The sequence below is a fragment of the Hypomesus nipponensis genome, chromosome 16 (assembly GCF_054491055.1).
Source record: "Hypomesus nipponensis isolate SF chromosome 16, ASM5449105v1, whole genome shotgun sequence".
In the NCBI taxonomy this organism is placed as follows: domain Eukaryota; kingdom Metazoa; phylum Chordata; class Actinopteri; order Osmeriformes; family Osmeridae; genus Hypomesus; species Hypomesus nipponensis.
Genome location: NC_140376.1, coordinates 805,063 through 827,500, shown reverse-complemented (window position 1 = coordinate 827,500; position 22,438 = coordinate 805,063). Strand labels below are relative to the sequence as shown.

General features: G+C 49.6%; 1 protein-coding gene across 8 annotated transcripts in view; it reads right to left on the bottom strand.

Annotated features, from left to right (window-relative positions):
* lpp (LIM domain containing preferred translocation partner in lipoma) overlaps window positions 1-22,438 on the bottom strand; it is a 130,042-nt gene that overhangs the window by 17,012 nt on the left and 90,592 nt on the right. For all 8 annotated transcript variants that reach the window (XM_084676209.1, XM_084676215.1, XM_084676211.1 and 5 more), the window contains one exon: window positions 10,950-11,040. In XM_084676209.1, the coding sequence (XP_084532335.1) occupies window positions 10,950-11,040 (91 nt within the window). The remainder of the gene's footprint in view (window positions 1-10,949; window positions 11,041-22,438) is intronic.

Below are 22,438 nucleotides of genomic sequence, written 5' to 3'. Positions count from 1 at the left end.
AGACGGGTGGTGGGGAGGAGAGAGAAAGGGTGAGAAAACAAAATTAGATTCACTCACTCTTTAAACTGGTCTGTTTGCTCTCTATGTCTCTCTCCCTCCCTCTCTCCCTGTCTCTCTGTCCCTTTCTGTTTCTCCCTATCTCTCTCTCTGTCTGTCTGTCTGTCTCTCTGTTTCTCCCTGTCTCTCTCTCTGTTTCTCCCTATCTCTCTCTCTGTCTGTCTGTCTCTCTGTCTGTCTCTCTCTCTGTCTGTCTCTCTCTCTGTTTCTCCCTGTCTCTCTCTCTGTTTCTCCCTATCTCTCTCTCTGTCTGTCTCTCTGTCTCTCTCCACAACACCCCCCAGAGTTAAGGAACAACAACAAGAAATGTGCCTTCTGCTGGAAAACAAAATAATTACTGTGTACAGAATCAATACCTCGGTTAATGTCAGTTTTGAACGTTTATCTCCGTTTGCAAGAACAGACTCTCTCTCTCTCCTCGTCAGTGTTTCCTGTTCAGCAAGTTGCCGTGGCTTCAAACTGTTCGTTAAACGGTTCACACGAAAAGACGGTCACCTTCAATAGCACCGCTCTGAACCTGTTCAACGTTTCGTTTTAAAACCTCTTTTAAAACTTTTCATCACATCCTGAACACTGCACCCAATCAACACTGACGCCTCGTCAGAAGTAATGTTCTTCAGACATGAGAGCGCAAACACGTTCCAGCCAGCCCTCCCTCTGAAGGATCCTCTAATCAGATCTATCAGTTTACTTCTGATGAAACTGAAGCCTTTTATTAGCATTTTTTGGAAAAACCAATGTCAAAGGTACGGACGTTAAAGATGATCACTTCATCTGCGACATTGAGAGACTCTGAAGGAAGCTCTGTGTGGGTAATGTCCTCGGGCAAACACGGCGGTGGAACGATATCAGATTAGATCATCAGCCTTCATCTGCTGGGATGAAGAGAATCCCTGATGACCAGTCATAACCAGCCCCGTAACACAGGCCAACAGGAACCAGCCCCGTAACACACAATAGGATATCCGTCGCCACAGTCAAAGCCCAAATTGATAGCCTATTTATTATTGATCAGGCAGAGTGTAGTCAAGTGGCACATACTGTAGTCGCACCACGCTAACCCTCACGCAGACCAAACTCACAGCAAGGATTAAAGAGACAATACTGTCACTTAGAGAGAAACTACACACACACACACACACACACACTCACACATGCACGATCACAAACTACCACAAAAGTGTGACACGACCGACATCTACTTCAAAAAGTCAAGTCTTTTCATGATAAAAGAAAAACTTTGAATGCGCACAATCGCTGTCTTTGTGTTGGGGGCAAAGAGGGAGCTGATGTTATTGCACCGGAAGCAGGAGGATTGCATATTGTTGGACACGGTATTTGGATATCTTTAATTGAGTTGAAGATATCTTTAATTGAGTTGAAGATGTCCCCAACCCAGTGCAAGTTATCTTCAACCCAATTAAAGACGCTAGCAATTTAATTAGCGCTATCTTACAATAATGGGGTTTAGCAAGATATCTTAGAATGTTTTCTTTTTACACATCTAAAGACAGATAGAATCTCACAAAGGAAAAGATGTTTTGAATTAATTGAAGTTTACTTCGGTGGATATTTCTTCTCCCTGCATGTCCTCTGCTTTCTCCGCGATTATAATAGAGCCTGCATACCATGCTAACAGAGATGCTAAGGTACTATGCAAACAGAGATGCTAAGGTACTATGCTAACAGATGCTACGGTACTATGCTAACAGAGACGCTAAGGTACTATGCTAACAGATATGCTACGGTACTATGCAAACAGAAATGCTAAGGTACTATGCTAACATATGCTACGGTACTATGCAAACAGAGATGCTAAGGTACTATGCTAACAGATGCTACGGTACTATGCTAACAGAGATGCTACGGTACTATGCTAACAGATGCTACAGATGGTGTGTACAGACACACGGAAGCTAACAGACATCAGACAGTCCCATTTCCACAGTTCCACTCAGGTGTCTTCACACCCCACACAGACAGGAGGTGACATCAGCATCACCTCAACGCCTCTGTGAGGTACAGCACCATAACATCCTCTAAACGGGACTGCGATTGCTTGTTTTGGCAGTTAAACCGTCGTTGAGGGTGATTTGAAGAGCAGGCGGGGCTACCTGGTGTCATGGAGACACCTCGTCCCAGCGCTGCTACCGAGAGCACAGGGAGGAAGATCACACCAACCAGGGAAGGGTCCCAGGGGATGTGGGGGTGTCTGTCGACGGAATCACAAGCTAATCACTTCAGAGAGACAGAGGGAGAGAGAGAGAAGAGAAGGGAAGAGAGGGAGGGAGAGAGAGAGAAGAGAGAGGGAGTTAGGGAGGGAGAGAGAGGGTCGGAGGGAGGGGGAAAGAGGGGGGGGAGAGGGAGAAAGGGGGAGAGAGGGGGGGGGGGGAGGGAGAAAGGGGGAGAGAGAGTACACCAAGCCTGTTAGTGGCTCCAGGTCGCAGGCCGTTTTTACTGAGTGGAGGAGAGAAACGCGTCCCCCAAGACTTCCACTTTAAACAGACAGAAGGAACATTCTGGAATCCTCTCCATTCTGTCCTAGCTGACGTCACAATGCCGTTCCGATGCGAGGACTCGCCCGTCGCTATGCCGACCTTAAATTCCTGAGATAGCTACGTGATAGTAAATGTCCTGGTTGCTCGGTAGGAAGTTTTGTATTTAGGCCTATTTAAACCAATTTAGCCTGGCTGGGGGCTAGCGTCCAGAGAGAGACTTCCTGTCCCAGAGAGAGACTTCCTGTCCCACAGCACAGGGTTCCATAGCAGTTCCCCACCCATTTCTCCAAGAAGATGAGGATACAAGGAGATGAGGAGACAAGGAGACGAGGAGATGGAGTCCTGGCCACCGTTACATAAGCATGGCCCCAAAAAACGACATCTAAATATACATGACGTTATGTAAATCCACAACATTTTAAGAAGGCAGCCTTAAATAGGCTATTTTCTGGAAGCATTTGAGTATAAAACCTTAAACCATCCTGTGTAATGTGACGCGGGCGGTGAACATAGTTGTGAAGTCATGGTGTATTCATCACCGTGGCGACATGGTAGCACAGGAAGCGTCCATCACAGAGGGGAGGGAGGGGGGAGGGGGGGGGAGGGAGAGGTGGAGGGGGAGGGAGGGCGGGGGAATCCTCCAAGTTGCTCTGAAGACATCATGTATGATAACAGCTCAAGTCGCTCTGTGTCTGAGGTTTTTTCACATCAATAATTTCAACGCCTCCACATCGGAAATTAGACCCTTTCAATTTTGAGACACTCCTTCAAATGACTTCCTGAATAATCCAGGATGGCAATCGAACAGACATCTTATTTATCCCTGTGGAGACCATCCCAAATACTTTCTAACTATTTCAGTTGGGCATGAAGAAGGCATGAAAGGCCGTGGTTTCTCTAGAGGAGCAGGAGAAGCAGTCTTAATATCAAAACTTCAAATAGTTCCTGTATGATGGGGAGGCTCATTTACACTTTACACCCTCTTTCCCTCTCCCCCTCTCTCCCTCTCCCCCTCTCCCCCTCTCTCTCTCTCCCCCTCTCTCCCTCTCTCTCTCCCTCTCGTTCTCTCTCTCTCTCCTTTCATTCCTCCCTCAGAAGCGTCTTGTCTCTGACATGGAAAGTCAAGAAGGACCGAAGAGAGAGAATCTCTTTAAAAGAAGGAAGCCTGTTCTCTCAGAGCTGGGGGAGACATCGACTGGTTAGACACTTTAATTGGATAAAAGGAAAAGATTAAAGAGCCCCTGACTCTGGCTCATAAATAATTGATTAGTAATGTATTTGTAGTGGCAGCGAGACAGTGTTGTTTGGGGATGTTGAGTGGCAGAGCGCTCCACACCTCCCTCCATCTTCCCCTTCTTTGTTTTGCCTCGGCGTGATATTGAAGATGTTTGAAAGGAGAGAGGCAGCGTACCAGAGGCTCAATTTGATCTTTACATCGCTGGAAATCAAAGCAGCGTGTAAAGCTGGATCGCAGCAGAGAACTTTTTAGAAGCAGACCAAACTTTTCCACACTAAGTTAGTGAGAAATACAATTTTGCGGTTTGAAACCTTTTGAAACCAATGAAAACAAAACCTACGACACCGTGTTAGCTTGTATATAGAACTAACGGGGGGAGTGGGGGGAAACCACACAACATATTTTTGGGGCTGAAAATAAAGCTTGTTGTTGAAATCCCTGCATGTGAGGGTGAGGTACAGCTCTCCCCAGTCTGGATGCTTTTTTCCAGGAACAACTGCTGAACGCAACAAGATAAATTAATAAATAACTACACTCGAAAACATTTGTCTCCAAAGCAAATTCAGCTGCAGCGAATTAACCACGCTCTGCTTTGCACGTTTTTCACTAAGCAGTGTTTTCAAATACGACCAAGGCTTTCACCCTCAAACGAAAACCTAAAACACAACATTAATTTGTTGTGACAGGTTTTGAAAAGGGACCCAAAAAAGGTACAAAGTCATGATGAATTGTTTACGCTTAATTATGGACGTAAACAAACATCATAGGTCACTGAATGTTTAACAGTAGAGAATAAGTCTGTCTGAACGTATTAGGACTGTAACCGCTGGCTACTGAATTGCTAGAAGCCCTAATTTGCGCACTATTTAGTCTCTCTCTCTCTCTCTCTCTCACTCTCTCTCCCTCTCTCCGCTTCTTCTCTCTCTCTCTCTCTCTCTCTCTCTCTCTCTCTCTCTCTCTCTCTCTCTCTGTCTCTCTCTCTCTCTCTCTCTCTCTCTCTCTCTCTCTCTCTCTCTCTCTCTCTCTCTCTCTCTCTCTCTCTCTCTCTCTCTCTCTCTCTCTCTGTCTCTCTCTGTCTCTCTCTCTCTCTCGTGTGTGTGTGTGTTTGGAGGGTGTAGGTTACATGTTTCAAAAACAGGCTGGCAGGAGTGACATGACTGTGTGCCCCAGAGGTGCCAGGGAGGAAAGAGGGGTGGAGGAGAGAGAGGGAGGGAGGAGGGGTGGAGGAGAGAGAGGGAGGAGGGGTGGAGGAGAGGGAGGGAGGGAGGGAGGAGGGGTGGAGGAGAGGGAGGGAGGGAGGGAGGATGAAAATAGGTGTGTGTGTGTGTGTAATCATGTAGTTATTGTTTATGTGTGTGTACAGTATGAGTGCTGACGTGGTGTTTGTGCGTGTGTGTATGTGTGCACTTAGTGTGTGTGTGTGTAGACATCTATTAATTCTTGGGGTCAAACACTCACTCACCAATGAAATCTAGCAACGTGCCCACAACGTGAGTGCCCGCAAGCCTCAGCTGCACGCCAGCTGATCTTACAAGCCTCAGTGGAGCTGTCTCAACCAGGCTGGGAAGCAGCGCTGAGGGAGGGGGGGGGGGGGGAGAGGGGGGGGCGGGGGAGGGGAGAGGGGGGGGCGGGGGGGAGAGGGGGGGCCGGGGGGGAGAAGGGGGGGGCGGGGGGGAGAAGGGGGGGGCGGGGGGGAGGAGCCACGCACATAAACCACCGCCAGGGAGTAACTTTGCAGGGTTAGGGGGTGTCCAGGGAGGGACTTTAGTCTGAGAGACTAGAGAGCACGGTGGCTCGGTCACTTCTGCACCGGGCCAAGATAATTCGACGGTAAACGTTGGCAGAGCCGCGAACACACGGGATGTTTCTGAGGCGCACTGCATGACGCTAACCTCGCAGACTGAAATAGCAACAAACAATAATTAACAATTCAGAACACCATTAAAAGGGTAACCCATGTGACCAATTACTAGCGAGTCGATGACATGGTTTTTACGAAATCGCTGTGCTCTCATTCATAAACTACACATTATAAATACTGCTCTGCAGGGTTAGTCAATCCCCGTAATGAGGGGAAAACTATTCATCGAGTAACTTTAACCAACTTCTCTCTCAAACGAACTGCAGTGCATCCTGAAAAGCTAAGTAGGTTCTCAGAAATGTGGATTCTAAGAATGGGTGAACAAACAAGCTGGAGTCATATGGTCTGGCTGTCTACTAGCACGCACACAAAAAGAGTTTGACTCACACGGTAGCTGTGATTGGTCTCCATAACCACATGCCTTAGCTTGTAGCAGCTGATTGGATGTTGAGATGTGACTTCAGCATGTCATCAGAACAAAGTTAAGTGAATCAGTCAGATACGCTGATGTGAAGTGAGACAGGGAGTGGAGGGGTGGGGAGGAGAGGGGAGAGTCTTCTAGAGACAGTACAGAGGTTAAACCATTTGTACCCTGAAACAAACTCCTCATGCTATGACACAGACAAGTAGAGGGAAACGTCTAATCACTCTCTTGACAGGTCACTGAGGGCGGCTGAAAGCTCATTCATCCAGAGTATTTGGGACAATGCACAGAGCTGTCTAAACAGAACCGCAGTTACAACATTCACTTGCGAAGACTTCCTGTCTTTTAAAGAAACCCAGACGGCAGCCTCAGAACACGCTGTGTGATCCCAAACCTCGCCTGACCCAGTTACCCTGGCAGGAGCTGAGAGGACAAGCTCTGTCTGCATCTGTCTGTATCTCTCTGTCTCCTAGTCTCTCTCTCTCTCTCTCTGTCTCCTAGTCTCTCTCTCTCTCTCTCTGTCTCTCTCTCTGTCTCTCTCTCTGTCTCTCTCTCTGTCTCTCTGTCTCTCTGTCTCTCTCTCTCTCTCTCTCTCTCTCTCTCTCTCTCTCTCTCTCTCTCTCTCTCTCTCTCTCTCTCTCTCTCTCTCTTTCTGTCTCTCTCTCTGTCTCTCTCTCTCTCGTCCCTGGCTGGGTACCAGATCCATGGTACTGTTCTGTAACTCTTCCAAGTGTCTTCATGAAGTTTTCATGCGAGGTGTCTTATAAATGATGACAGCTCTTTATCTACCACTCTCTATTGTTCCCTCTCTGTTTCGATCACTCTTTCTCCGTCTCCCCCTCTCTCCCTCTATCATCATCAAGCAAAGTCATGTTCACAACAGGGTAAGAGATTTTCAAGGCATTTACAAGAGTTAAGTGATCGGAGGAAGAATGGCTACATTTTATGAAGAAAACCCCCCCCACAAGAATAAATAAAATACAAAGAAAACAAAATAGTTTTACAGCTGCGTAAGTATCATCGTCACCAAGTGTAAATAATGAAAGGCATCTCTTCCCTTCAATAATTTCACCTAGCGTCCTGCTTCTAGTTGATGGGGGGGTGTTTCTCTAGCGCCAGAGCATCCTGCTAGAGGAGAGACCCTGATAGAGGAGAGACCCTGCTGGAGGAGAGACCCTGCTGGAGGAGAGACCCTGCTGGAGGAGAGACCCTGATAGAGGAGAGCATCCTGCTGGAGGAGAGACCCTGCTAGAGGAGAGACCCTGATAGAGGAGAGACCCTGCTGGAGGAGAGACCCTGATAGAGGAGAGACCCTGCTGGAGGAGAGACCCTGATAGAGGAGAGCATCCTGCTGGAGGAGAGACCCTGCTGGAGGAGAGACCCTGCTGGAGGAGAGCATCCTGCTGGAGGAGAGACCCTGCTAGAGGAGAGACCCTGATAGAGGAGAGACCCTGCTGGAGGAGAGACCCTGCTAGAGGAGAGACCCTGATAGAGGAGAGACCCTGCTGGAGGAGAGACCCTGATAGAGGAGAGACCCTGCTGGAGGAGAGACCCTGATAGAGGAGAGACCCTGCTGGAGGAGAGACCCTGCTGGAGGAGAGACCCTGCTGGAGGAGAGACCCTGCTAGAGGAGAGACCCTGCTAGAGGAGAGACCCTGCTGGAGGAGAGACCCTGCTGGAGGAGAGACCCTGCTAGAGGAGAGACCCTGCTAGAGGAGAGACCCTGCTGGAGGAGAGACCCTGATAGAGGAGAGCATCCTGCTTCTGGAGGGGAGGAGCTCTCTGGGGAGGAGGAGTCTTAAAGGAAATCTGTGGACATCCTCAGTCTCAACATCCCAATCTCCAGTCCAGAGCTCCTTCACAGAGCAGCAGGAGCCATGAGGGCTGGGAGGCTCACAGGAGCTGTGCGGACAGAGCCTCGGCTTCCTCACATCACAGAGCTGGACGATCACGTTAATTCAGTACAATTAGCACCCCCTAGACCAACCCTAACTCACACTATAACTCCTTACATTAGAAGCTCATCAAATAAATTAGCAACACCAATAAAACTTTGTTCCAGTAAAGGACAAAGACCCTGTCCAGGGAGAGAGAGAGACAAAGAGAGAGAGAGAGAGAGAGAGAGGGAGGGAGTGGAGAGAGGATGGGGGGAGAGAAGGGGGGGAGAGGTTGTACCCTTCCTCTGATGAATCTAGTTAATTACTAACCCTAGGGTCTTGGCCCTCCCCCGCACACACCAACAACAGGCAGGCAGAAGAGAGAGAGGAAAGAAAGAAGCAGAGAGAGGAGGAGAGAAAGGAGAAGAGAAGGAGAGGAGAAGAAAAGAAGAGAAAGAAGGAGAAAGGAGGAGAGAAGGAGAGAAAGAAGGAGAAAGGAGGAGAAAAGGAGAGAAAGAAGGAGAAAGGAGGAGAGAAGGGAGGAGGAGAGAAAGAAGGAGAGAAAGAAGGAGAAAGGAGGAGAGAAGGAGAGGAGAAGAGAAGAGGAGAAAAAGGGGACAAAGGATGAGAGGAGAGGAGAAGAGGAGGGCATCTGTGGACCAGGCTCGAGGCTGAAGCTGCCAGGAGGAGTGTGTGTATGTGTGGTGTGTGTGTGTGTGTGTGTGTGTGTGTGTGTGGTGTGTGTGGTGTGTGTGTGTGTGACACATGGGGAACTACGTCCTACTCCTTCCCCCCACCCCACTTCTCCTGCCCCTCCTCCTACCCCCCTTCTCCCCCCACCCCACTTCTCCTGCCCCTCCTCCTACCCCCCTTCTCCCCCCACCCCACTTCTCCTGCCCCTCCTCCTACCCCCCTTCTCCCCCCACCCCACTTCTCCTGCCCCTCCTCCTACCCCCCTTCTCCCCCCACCCCACTTCTCCTGCCCCTCCTCCTACCCCCCTTCTGAAACTGCCTCCACCCCCCCCTTCTGTCCCTGCCTCCACCACCTACCCCCTCCTGCCCTCCCAGCCAGCCTCAGCCCCCAGAGAGCAGGGAGGCAGTCCTCCTGACTCTGTTACCTCAGATCACATCTGACCCAGTTACCGTCTGCCTGCCCTGCCTCTGCCAGGCCCCCCGGCAGCCAGCCTCAGTTTGCAAACACGGGCAAACGAGCGCATGCATGACATAGCAGGGCACACAGGACTTGACAAGCCACACACTCACACACACACACACTCACACACACACACTCTCTCACACACACACACACACACACACACACTCTCTCACACACACACACACACACACACTCACACACACACACTCTCTCACACACACACACACACACACTCTCTCACACACACACACACACTCTCTCTCACACACACACACACACACACTCTCACACACTCGCTGCCAGAAAGGGTGCATAGAGGCAGTGAGTGTGGACTGGATACAAGCAGGAAGGCATCCTGCTTCAGCAGCAGATCTATCTGAGCCCATGTCAGGCCGGTGAAGGTCTGTCCAGAGTCGCTCAACAGCATGAACCCAGGAGACACTTACTACAGCTAAATACATGTACAGAACACACCTGCAGAGGAACACAGGCACATGCCTGATCACAACCTGGTTAAAGAGCCATGAGAGAGCTGAGCAGTTTAGGGGAGGCGGGGGCACAGAGGAGGGGGAGGGAGGGAGTATGGGGGGGGGGTGGAGGGAGGGACGGAGGGAGGGGGGAGGGAAAGAGGGAGGGAGGGGGGAGGGAAAGAGGGAGGGAGGGGGGGAGGGTGGAGGGAGGGATGGGGGGGATGGGGAGGGGGATGGGGGGGAGGGAGAGAGGGAGGGGGAGGGAAAGAGGGGGGAGGGTTGAGGGAGGGAGGGGGGAGGGTTGAGGGAGGGAGGGACGGGGGGGAGGGAGGGATGGGGGGAGGGAGGGTGGAGGAAGGGAGGGGGGGGCGGATGGGGGGAGGGAGGGATGAAGGAGATAGGGAGGGGGGAGGGATTAGGCCTAGAGAGAAGAGAGGTGCAGGATGGATCTCTCGGAGAACAGGAGACTTTGAAGGTCTCGAATAAAATATGGAACATTATAAAAACAAAAAAACTTTTCACTTCCTCATCACATCCAGTAAAATATTTTTTTGGGGGGTATGGAAATTGTCGATGTGAAAAAGTCCATAAAGACAAAAGCATTGAGGAGACACTCACTCACACACACACACACACACACACTCACACACACCGCTCCTCTGAGCAGCTTTGCCAACTTCTCCAAAGTGACCAGTGCACATGTCCCTCCCACCACACTTGTCGACACCCTCCTTCCAGACACATCCTCGCTGTGACCATGGAGACCGCAGAGTAGGCCGTCCACAGCAGACAGGAACAGGAAGTTACATATGTGTGTATTGCAGTGGTGTGGTTCCATGGTTATTGAGGAGTTTTTAGTTTTGTTTATCTATCTATATACTGTCTGTACATCTCTACTTCTGAGATAGTATACTGTATGTCTCTCCCCATGATAGTCCCTGTATACTGTATGTCTCTCCCCATGATAGTCTCTACTAAACGTCTCTCTGAGAGAGGCTCTACTAAACGTCTCTCTGAAAGAGGCTCTACTAAACGTCTCTCTGAGAAAGTCTCTACTAAACGTCTCTCTGAGAAAGTCTCTACTAAACGTCTCTCTGAGAGAGGCTCTACTAAACGTCTCTCTGAAAGAGGCTCTACTAAACGTCTCTCTGAAAGAGGCTCTACTAAACGTCTCTCTGAGAAAGTCTCTACTAAACGTCTTTCTGAGAGTCTTTACTAAACGTCTCTCAGAGCCTCTACTAAACGTCTCTCTGAGAGAGGCTCTACTAAACGTCTCTCTGAGAAAGTCTCTACCAAACGTCTCTCTGAGAGTCTCTACTAAACGTCTCTCTGAGAGTCTCTACTAAACGTCTCTCTGAGAGGCTCTTACCGAAGTACTCCTGTGCTGGAGGGTGATCCATGTCGAACAACATCTTCTTGGTGAGACGCTCCAGCTCTTCCTCTGGTCGTGGAGCGGGGCCCTGGACACACACACACACACACACGTCAACATCACTGTCCTCCATCAGCCCTGGGGCTGTCACCACACTCACATACAGCAGCAAGAGATACTGACACACACACACACACACAGACACACAGACAGACAGACAGACAGACAGACAGACAGATACTGAAATACAGATTAACAGAATACTTCCACATGCATGCATGTCCACACATGGACTTGATGCATGCTATCAATCACATTGTGTTTTACATCCCAGCTGGTCCCACTGCCCCAACCTGGCCCCGGGGTGCTAGCAGGGCGCTAGCAGGGCGCTAGCAGGGCACTACCAGCCTAACCCCGGGGCGCTAGCAGGGCGCTAGCAGGGCACCACCAGCCTGACCCCGGGGCGCTAGCAGGGTGCTAGCAGGGCACTAGCAGGGCACCACCAGCCTGACCCCGGGGTGCTAGCAGGGCAACACATGTTCTCTTAACACTGTTTGATAGAAATTCAAGCGGTTAGCAGGACCAAAGTCAAAACAACTCTTGCAACTACAGGTCCACTAGTAGACCTGTTACCAGCCCTATGTCAAGTGTTATAGACCCTTACCAGCCCTATATCAGGTGTCATAGATCTATACCAGCCCTATGTCAGGTGTTATAGAGCTACACCAGCCCAGAGTGGTCTACAGAACCCCCAGAAGCCTCTGCTGCTGAAAGCTGAGCTGGTTCTCTACCAGAGACTCTCTGCTGACCTTCCATGCAGGCGGGCGGAGGGCGGGCGGAGGGCGGGCGGAGGGCGGGCGGAGGGCGGGCGGAGGGCGGGCGGAGGGCAAGCCAGCAACCAGGAAGGATTAGGTAACAGATACTCCAACAGCAACAGATTTGACTTGACATTTGAAAAGATCCTAATTGTGGTATTTGGGAGCCAGGGGAATGTGAGAGCGGAGGAGGAGGTGGAACCCTGAACTCCTGAAGTGGCACAGAGGATTCCACCCCTGTCAGCACCCCATTCCCCAGATCCCTGACCCAAACACGCCTGGAGAGAGATCCGATCAGCCAGATAGATCGCCTGCTCAGAGCTGCTTCAGTCGTGTATGTCGGGAAACTGTGTTTTCGATGTGCTGCCTTCATATTAGCATTCAGAAGAAAGACCTTTGAATACAATATGAATTATGTCATACATCTCTCACGTGTATACTGTGGTTGGAAGAACGTGATATAATCGTTTGTCCAACCAACGTAAACAGAAAAATGAGTGATGTTGAAATGTTCTCCTTGTCCTGGCACACACAGCACATCTGAAAAGGAGCAGGCTGATTTCAGGGAGAGGATGAGTCGCTGTGTTTAATGTCCTCAGTGCATCACAGAGCGGCTGGAACTTCATGAGGCGTCACAGCGTTCCAGAGAAGCCGTCTGAGAGAGCAGCAGGCAGATAATGGAAGACCAAACAGCAGCATCGTTAACTCTGGGAGGGGTGGACACTCAGGACGTGCTAATCCCCCCAGACATACCAGAGAGCCTTCCGCGGCTGTCCCCTCCCCCCTCTCTCCCGCTACGACCCCCCCCGCCCTCCCTCCCTGGCACACGAGGACAGAAGGGACAAAGTTTCTAGAATCCTTGTGGCGCCAACGTTTCTTTCCCGTGTTCTAGAACCGAAGGCATGTTCTGATTGTCCACGGCAAACCACGCTTGAAGGAATGTGTTCTTCGAGAGTGGAGCAGTGCTTGTGTGGTACAGAAAACAGGCCGTGCGCAGTGAACTCAAGGTTTTGTTTTGTGTTTCTGTTGTGAATGTGTCAAAGAGGCCCCACAGATATTATCAGCAGTGCTGTGTACTCATTACAACGGCAGAGCTACTCCCAGACAGACTGCTGTAACACTGGTAATCTAAGCTTCACATCAAAGCCAAATGGAGACGGAGGTGAGAGACAGCCGTTACAAGAAACTACTTTTTCCCTTTAAGCTTCATTTATGTCCCTTCCGCTCGATGGCACCCCACAGCCCTGTTGCCAGGGAGTTTCAAGCACCTTGTTAGGAAGCCTTTGTGACGCAGAGTCGCTCCTCAAATGAAGAAAAGCTCAGGATGCCGGGTGGGCAGTTTTAGGCCAAATCCCAATACTCCCCCTTACCCCTTACCCTTCCCCCTAGCCCTTAGTTTACCCCTAGCCCTTACCCCTTACCCTTCCCCCCAGCCCTTAGTTTACCCCTAGCCCTTACCCCTTCCCCTTCCCCCCAGCCCTTAGTTTACCCCTAGCCCTTACCCCTTACCCTTCCCCCTAGCCCTTAGTTTACCCCTAGCCCTTACCCCTTCCCCTTCCCCCTAGCCCTTAGTTTACCCCTAGCCCTTACCCCTTACCCTTCCCCCTAGCCCTTAGTTTACCCCTAGCCCTTACCCCTTCCCCTTCCCCCCAGCCCTTAGTTTACCCCTAGCCCTTCCCCTTCCCCCCAGCCCTTAGTTTACCCCTAGCCCTTACCCCTTACCCTTCCCCTTAGCCCTTAGTTTACCCCTAGCCCTTACCCCTTCCCCTTCCCCCCAGCCCTTAGTTTACCCCTAGCCCTTCCCCTTCCCCCAGAGGGAAGGGGTAAGGGGGAGTATTGGGATTCGGCCTTATTGCCTTGTCAAGGTGTAGGGGTGTGGGGGTCGTGGAGGGAGGCAGCACTAGTGCCGACTCTCACTTGATGCCCTGACAGGTGTGTGTCCTCTGAACAACCTAACCTCAGGGTCAGTCTCCTGCCCACACTGCAGAGGATACAGTGATCGGACCTGAAAGAGGAGCAGCTGTTCCTGAGGCCTTTCCTCCCCTCCCCTCCTCCTCCCTTCCTCACCCCCCACTCTCCTCCCCTCCCTCAACATCCCTGTCTTAGACAAGGGGAGCAGATGTTGTGTTTGGGGAGGAGGAGGGCATGTTAACAAAGACCCAGGTATCACCCCGGCGTGTCACGCTAGCTGGGTCACCCCAGGGTGCACTGCCGGAGGGGAGAGTGGCGCGAGGGGAGCCGTGCCGTGCCGTGCCAAGCTAACGTCCATGGTGTGAAAAGGGATTTTAACAACTCTACACCTACTGTAGTGTTTCAGTACGTGTTTGAAAACTAACGTCTGGGACCAAAAACACCTCAGTTATGGTTAGATGAAGTTCTCTCTCCCTCTTTTTCTCTTTCTTTCTATTTCTCTCTCGCTCTCGACTCATGACCGCACTTGCGATTCCACACCAGAGAGAGACAGCTCTTGTAAAACATGTGAAAAAGGAAGTGTGGTACACCTGGTCCATTCAGTTCATTCAAACAGCCCCCAAAAACCATCCGGTCATTCTATGAGACCAAACTTTTGGGTGAATACCAGTGTCCTCTCCCTTCTGTCCTCGTGCACAGCAAGGCTACAGTTAGCCCTAAAGATTTGAGCTACTGTAGCAAAATCTGAAAAAATGCTGGAACATGGGTATAATCCAGGTCTGATGGGGATCTCAGTCACTGAGATTATGAGACTAGGAGACCGTGGCGGGACAGGCCCTGGAGGCAGCCCAGTGGAGACGCACCATGTAATCCTTCATCCACAACAGGCATTATCTGCATGTTGTACCTAAACATGTCGCTATCACACCTCAGAGCCATTGTGGTGAGCCAGCCGGGATTAGCAGGGCCCCGTGATCTCAGTGGAAGCAGGACAAAGACTTAATCACTCGCAAACAAATTCATCCACAGATTAACGCAGTGATGGACCGCAAATGCTGAGGGCTCTTTAGTGTCAGTGCAGAGGATTGAGCCATGGCTGCTATCCCAGAACCTGATCTGAAACCTGAGCTGCCTGCGTAGATTAACTGCACAGCACTTCTCCCCCCCCCTCCTGTCTGTTTACAGAGATGGACAAAAAGCACTTCCAGAAAGAGCGGCTTATTAGCGCAATGCTAATATCTGGGATACGGGCTGTCCCCTGTGCGTGGGTTCATGTGGGACTGAATCATTATTGGATTGAGATATAAAAAGCATTTGTTGTAGCTCTGCTAAATGAGTGATTATTGCAGCTTAAAAGCCTCAGTCTAATGTGAACAAAGGAGGGATTGCTGGATCAGTCACAGTCCATTACAGGGAGGTGAATCGGACGCTGGAATACGCGGCACGCATTCTGACGTTAAGTTTACTCCCTTAAGTATGCTCTTTCCTGTGACTCCAGAGGCTCCTCGCTCGCGTGCTGCGTCCTCAGCAGTAATGCTGGTGTTAAGTCATCAGGGGCATGTAATCGGCTTGTCTACCCTTCTTCACATCCATCAGTCTCATCTGGTGGCGTGAGTCTGGGCTGCCTCACGCCTTCGGAGGGATGAGTTTATCTGGGAGGAATCTCTCTGGGATGAGTCTCTCTGGGATGAGTCTCTCTGGGAGGAGTCTCTCTGGGACGAGTCTCTCTGGGATGAGTGTCTCTGGGATGAGTGTCTCTGGGATGAGTGTCTCTGGGAGGATGCTCCGTGTGGACAGCTTCCTCCACCAGGCCTACGGATGACCCTGCCTAGCGACGACCACGAGACTTTGCGACAACCCTGAGGCCTGGACCAGGGAGACCAGCAGAGAGCTATGGATGGACCAGGGAGACCAGCAGAGAGCTATGGATGGACCAGGGAGACCAGCAGAGAGCTATGGATGGACCAGGGAGACCAGCAGAGAGCTATGGATGGACCAGGGAGACCAGCAGAGAGCTATGGATGGACCAGGGAGACCAGCAGAGAGCTATGGATGGACCAGGGAGACCAGCAGAGAGCTATGGATGGACCAGGGAGACCAGCAGAGAGCTATGGATGGACCAGGGAGACCAGCAAAGAGATATGGATGGACCAGGGAGACCAGCAAAGAGCTATGGATGGACCAGGGAGACCAGCAGAGAGCTATGGATGGACCAGGGAGACCAGCAGAGAGCTATGGATGGACCAGGGAGACCAGCAGAGAGCTATGGATGGACCAGGGAGACCAGCAAAGAGCTATGGATGGACCAGGGAGACCAGCAAAGAGCTATGGATGGACCAGGGAGACCAGCAAAGAGCTATGGATGGACCAGGGAGACCAGCAGAGAGCTATGGATGGACCAGGGAGACCAGCAAAGAGCTATGGATGGACCAGGGTGACCAGAATGTTTTTTCCAGAGACACCAAGCTCAAGGCCACCTTCTGAGAGACTTGGAGAAACAAAATAAGTCATGTTGTTTCAGCTCCAAATGAGGGCTGGGAGAAAATAACAGTTAAATTAGAGAGCTGGAGCCAAACGCAGACAGGCTGATAATCACCCCCCAGAAAATCAAGGAATTCCATAATTGACATTTTCTACAGCCACCCGTATCTCGCGCAGATTGAACGTGATGTGAGAAATGGTGTGTGCGTGTGCAGACGGAGGGTGTTTGTGTGTCAGGAGGGAAAAACAGGTCATGTGTCTGGAACTGACACATCCCCCTGCAAACCGACGAGGACAAGAGAGAGCAGGGAAGGGTGCCACAAGCCATCTACACAAAAGAAATACATGTAGATATCAAAACAAATATGCACACAAAGGACTCTCTTAAAAAGAAAAAAAACGCTGGGGGGGCGATAAAAGTAATCTGGCTGTCCTGTCCCTGCAATTCCACGTGGTCAACACTAGATATTATATAGGAAACAGTGGGTCTCTGGTTTGGAGAAGAATGGAGAATGATTCCCTCTGTGGTGACCTTTGTTTATATATAAACACACACGCTGACCATGATGAGGATTCACACTGGAGTTAACGTACGTGCTCACTCTCACTTCCTGTATGTGGTGTCATTTATCTGATGTGTAATTACTCTAAACGCAAACCCTGGTAAGCTCTACTCCACTTTGTCCAAACAGCTACATGCAAATACGGGTTCATTTGAATGACACAGTGAAGGTTATCTCCTGAACGAACACCACCGCGGGGAAACCTTCTCCTCCACAGAAATCTAAACCAGGGGAGCTAAACCACAGAGGAGGAGAACGTCCTTCAAGATGTATTCATTTATTTTCGTTTGGTGTTTTTCTTCCTAAACCACAGAGGAGCACGTACGTTTTCGGGTGTTTCATGGCCTGAGGGAGGGGGGGCATGGAGGAACGATGGGGAGAGGGGGCTTCCGTGCAGAAGGAGAGGTTGAGTAGAGGGCAGCAAGGAGATAAAGACCAAAGCGGCTACGGCCGGGCAACTGGAGCACGATGAGGGGCTGGGAGTGACATGCCGCAGTACTACCGTCCACCAGTAGGGGCCGCTGTTAAGCAGCCATTTCTGGACACTTCACCTACCATCAAAACTACACAATCAGTAGGTTAAAAGAACGTCTAATGCTGTTGCTAAAAAGACGGAGCTGTATTCTGAAAATGATCCATATTTAATATGCAATATTTGACTCACTTTTTGGGTGCTAGTATCACAACACTAATCAGTGTTTCCTCTACATGCATTTTGCAGCAGCGACCTGCCGCTACAAAATAATTGCCGCCGCTGCTTCAGAATACTTGTCTAATGTATAATTGTCTGAATTATCATCAAGTCGCAATAATATTAATCTGCTGAACTGAAAGTCAAACAAACGGTCTCCTGCTGCTTTCTCTCCGAATGGAGGATGAGCAACTGAACAGTGACAGAACGTCAATCGCTCATGAAGTCAAGACAACTGAAAAAACTACAGCGAGACACCGGAGCGCTTTCTCCTCTCGCTCAGCCTGTCAGTGACAGGGCGAAATCTTCCAGATCCTCCAGCGCAAGAGAAAACCTACTAGCTAGATAACGTGAAGTTAGCTTTATTTGAGTTTAAATTAATATTAGCAATGTAATGTCAGTGATTATTATTTAATTAATCTTTAAATATTGTTCCAGCTAGTAGTAGGCCTAACTTTAGCTACTGTGCTCAAGCTATCTAGACTAGCTACTGTCGCGAACTCAGTGAATGTAACTTATTTTAAAAAAAAACGGCGTTTACTTGAGCAAGGTATGTATATTTTCAGACGAGTTTGTTATTTCTTCTTTCCTTGCAGAAGAGAAAGATTCCTGATTGCTTCGATGAGCAAGATGGCACTAGTTGTACATTACGATTCAGATAGTGAGGGGCTCAGAGTGTATTTATGCCCTTACCCCCACAGGTAGGTACCAGGTGGGTCTACACCACCAGGTGGGTCTACACCACCAGGTGGGTCCACACCACCAGGCCAGAGGATCAGAACAGTCCCCTAGCAGCAACTAGGAGAAGTGCTGACCCCTGTACAAGTGTGTGTGTGTGTGTGTGTGCCACGTGTCCGAGGCCTAGAGAGAGGCAGGAAAGCATCATAAACAAACAGCTCAGACCTTTCAGACGGTCGGAGCTCATTGAGTTGCCGTGGCAGCTATCGATCCGGGCGGTTATTTACCGCGCCTGCAGCGGCCCTCTCAGAGGCCCGAGGAGCATGCCCAGACAGACCCTTATTATTTACGAGGGCTGCTCTGACAAACACCCTGGCTCTGACGAATGAGGCGTCCACTGCAGTCTGAAGCAGCTGTCAGCAGTTCACTGGGAGAGGCAGTGCTCAACCTGGGAGGTACTGCTCACAATAAACAAGATGAAACACAAACAGCCGGAAGAAGAAAACAAACAAATCAGAAATGGGAAGAGAGAGAGAGACAAACAGCGGAAATAGTGAGAGTGAGACAGTGACAGAGAGAGCGAGAAAAAGAGAGAGTAAAGAAATTTGAAACAAAGAAAAAGAGGCAGAGACAGAAAGAGGTCGGGGGGGGGGGGGGTCAGCGTTGATGAGACGAGCCCCAGTACTCCACTAGCTCTAAAAAACAAACTTGATTTCCCAAATAAACGTATACATTTAGCAGATGCTTTGGGGTGGAAGTTTGAACCAGTGACCTCTTGATTTGCAGTCAAATGCAATACCCACTGAGCTTCAGCCCAACTGTGTGAGATGATTCAGAGGACGACCTGTGAGACCTGACAGTGGGTCTAAACCCGGTGAGTGTTGGAGAGAATGTGTGAGGGCTCAGACCATTACGTCTCCTGAAGCTCCCTGTATAGCGTGTAAATGAATAGCTGCTAGCTGCTAACGTCAAGTTACAGCCCTTCCCCAATCACACTGCCTCTCTCGATGAGAAGCTGTTTGTCTGAAAGTGTTAGGGAAGCATCGCCCTGGAGACTTGCGCCATGGAGACCAGCATTGGCCTCAGTTCAACCTAAAGACGTTGTTTTCGGTTGATAACTACTGTAGGCCTACTTGAACTACTGTAAATAAACTCCACTTTAATAATAATAACAGCTTGTTAGTACTCTGAGGAGAGAACAAAATGTCACTTCCAAGAGTAAACAAAATGGTGCCAATGTCTCTCCTTCTGTCTAAGAACAACATGTTGAAGGATTTTATACAACAACACTTCCTGTCTTTTCAGCAATGACTCTTTTTACTACCTGGAAACCAAGATGCAATTAACCTGAAGTGATTCAACCATCCATGTTCCAATACTGCCTTCACTGTTCTATTAGGGAAGAAGGTAATGGATGCAAAACCCTGCATCAGGGAGATAAGAAGTTAATTAGACGTCAACATGCCTCACACACGTCTCTGATAAGCACTAATCATGCCATCACATGGTTCTGTGTGGGCTTCAATTCAATCTCCATCTTGAAACAATATCAGCTGGCCTCAACGCCAGCCTGACAGGGCTTGGCTGACTGTAGATCTAGATAAGCTAGCTAGATGTAGATTAGCTGAGCTGAGAAGAATATTCTGATGCGTGGAATGCAAAACAGTTTGTCAGTGGCAATGTTAAAGCATTCCTCTCTTTAGATAGAAACACCCCACCTGACTGCATCAGCATGCATGTTTATCTCAGTTTTCAGAGGGAAGTAAATATAATTTATTGGGTAATAACAACCAATAACAGCCGGATCTAATCTGGAGAGCCCACGAGTTTAGCGGCCTGTTTGGTTGTGAGGCAGGGTTCAGGGGTTACGGTGGGTTCAGGGGTCACGTGCGGTCAGGGTGAAGCAGCAGGCAGGGACATAACTCCTGAAACGACTCGGCTGAAAAGGGCTGGTTTGTACGGCCGAGTGGCACCCTCAGCAGGTAGACATGTCTGGATAAGCTGCCTGTCATGGCCCAGGGGAGACGCAGGGATGTCAGGATCCACTGAGGCCAAAACAAGACCACTCCATGGGCCCACAGACCAGCAGGGCTCCAGGGAAGCCGATCACTACCACAGCACAGACGGACCACGCAGGGGGAAATCTCCCAAAGACGAGCTTCACAATTATTACAAACTATAGAGAAAGGCACCGCTGACATATCGGTACCTTCTAGAAAAACACACTGGCTCCTGTACTTCAGACCCAGACAGACAAACTAACTATTCAGATAAAGTATCTTATAGTTTTTTATTTTATTTGTATTGTTGTTGGCGGTTTTAAACACACATTTGCTTGTTGCTTCCTTGCAACACAGTCTAGGAAGCCAACACAGCCCCTGTCTCTGAAGGCAACATGATCCAGGCGATAAGTGTTATTTGTGTGGAGTCAGGAGACACTCATGGCAAAGGCCAAGCCGTCACGAGCCATATGTCTGCATGATAACATGACAGGTTAGTCGGCCCTGAGGTGACTTACTGCCCTCTGATCTCTGTTTAAGGCCTCCAGTAACCCTGCACTAGGCAGGAATGCCCTCTGGATGAGTGAAGCCGGGGTTACTGACGCTACAACTGGGTCAAGCAGCTCCTTGGGAGCCCTGGCTCAGGCTGGGAGCGGAGGTCACACGAGGTGTGTCAGGCGAAGATGAGACGATCCAGTTTCCCCTTCGGACGAAAGACAAAACGGGGCCTGCGCAATGCAGGCAACATGTTAACGCGCTCGCTGTTATAGCGAACAGGTTATAACTGGCGATACTTTCACTCTGCAGCGCTCCGGTTCTGCGTCCGTCTGGTTCCCCATGTTGATGTGTGTGTTTGTTGCTCAGAGCATCACTAAGCTTTTAAGGTTCTGTGAAGTTTGCGTGAAAACCTCTCTGTGCCAGCGCTGACCTGCTCAAGGTGAAGGGGGGTTAGGGTTGGCGTTGGCCACATGCTGTGCAGTTTGCCGCAGCGAGGCCAGGTCTAAAAAGCGACCACACAAACGGGCCTATTTCAGGCGAGTGCTGACACAAATGTATGTATATGTGCTCGCGTCGGTCAAAAAGCAAAATGGCCGCAGCTTCAGAGGGCGTTAAGGGGCCTCAGACATCTGAACTGGAGTGTTTGACAGCTGAGACCATCGTTGACCTTCTCGGGGGCTTTAGCTGCCAGCAGGGATTGAGCAGTTCAAAATAATCCCCCCTGTCAAATGTCACTCAAGCTCAGGAATAACAGAAGGCTTCATCCAGCTTAGCCTTCCTCCAATTTCGGGAGAGACGAGAGAGATGGAAGAGACTCGTGGAAATTGTTACATTAACCGGCAGCCATGAAATCTGTTAATTTTTTTTCTACAATGGAGATCAAACGCGAGCTGGAGGATTTGGGTAATTAAGTGTCCTTGAGCCTTGTTGATGTGAAAAGCAGTACTTATACCTTCGCTCCACATCACCAAGAACCGGCCAATGGTGGGAGGGTGCTGGGCAGCCCCAACCAATCAGAGAACAGTTTGCATTTTGGCCCAAGAGTCGATTTCAGCCTTCTAATGACACAACCCTTCGATGAATGCTCTCAATTATGGGAAATTAACTTGTTAATAAAGTCTTCAATCCAAATCATAGACCCCCAACTGAGCATTACATCAATTTATGATTAACTGGAGCAACTGGACGTCATTTTGTACATGATTATGAGAAAATATCTGAACCGGACTATAAATTGCCCAGTATTTACACAACAGATTAACAAAAGCACCACCCACTTTCATAAGTAGATTTAGCACTGTTTGTGTGTAAGGTTACCAAAATGTCATGACATCAGGTCAACCAGATTGCCGGTGATAAAGACAATGTTGACAGATTTCCCTTTCACTCTAATCTGGCTTTCGTATTGTATTTCTGCCCTGTTCTGGCATTAAAGCATGAAAGCATTGCAATATATAGGGCTCAAATAAACAGAAAAACAGATTAATCCTAAAATGTGGAGGGTGTAGAACCATCAGCAGGAGGGCATGCAGAGCGGCAAGGCTTGTGGAGTCTCTCTGGTTTCCATCTGGATGCAGAACATGAGACTACAGTGTACACCACGGGGGGGGGGGGGAGCAGCAGATCCCACTTGGCACACGGATATATTCTTAGGAATGAAACTAAAATACATATATGGCACATAATATAGCATAATGAAAGATTTGCTTTTATCTGAAATCAAAGAGATGTTCACAAATCTATTAAACACCTTTTGAATTCATAACAACACACCACACTGGGACTGATGCTCTTTTCAAGCAATATGTACACTTTTGTTTTGAACAAAATTAATTAGTTTTCTTTAATA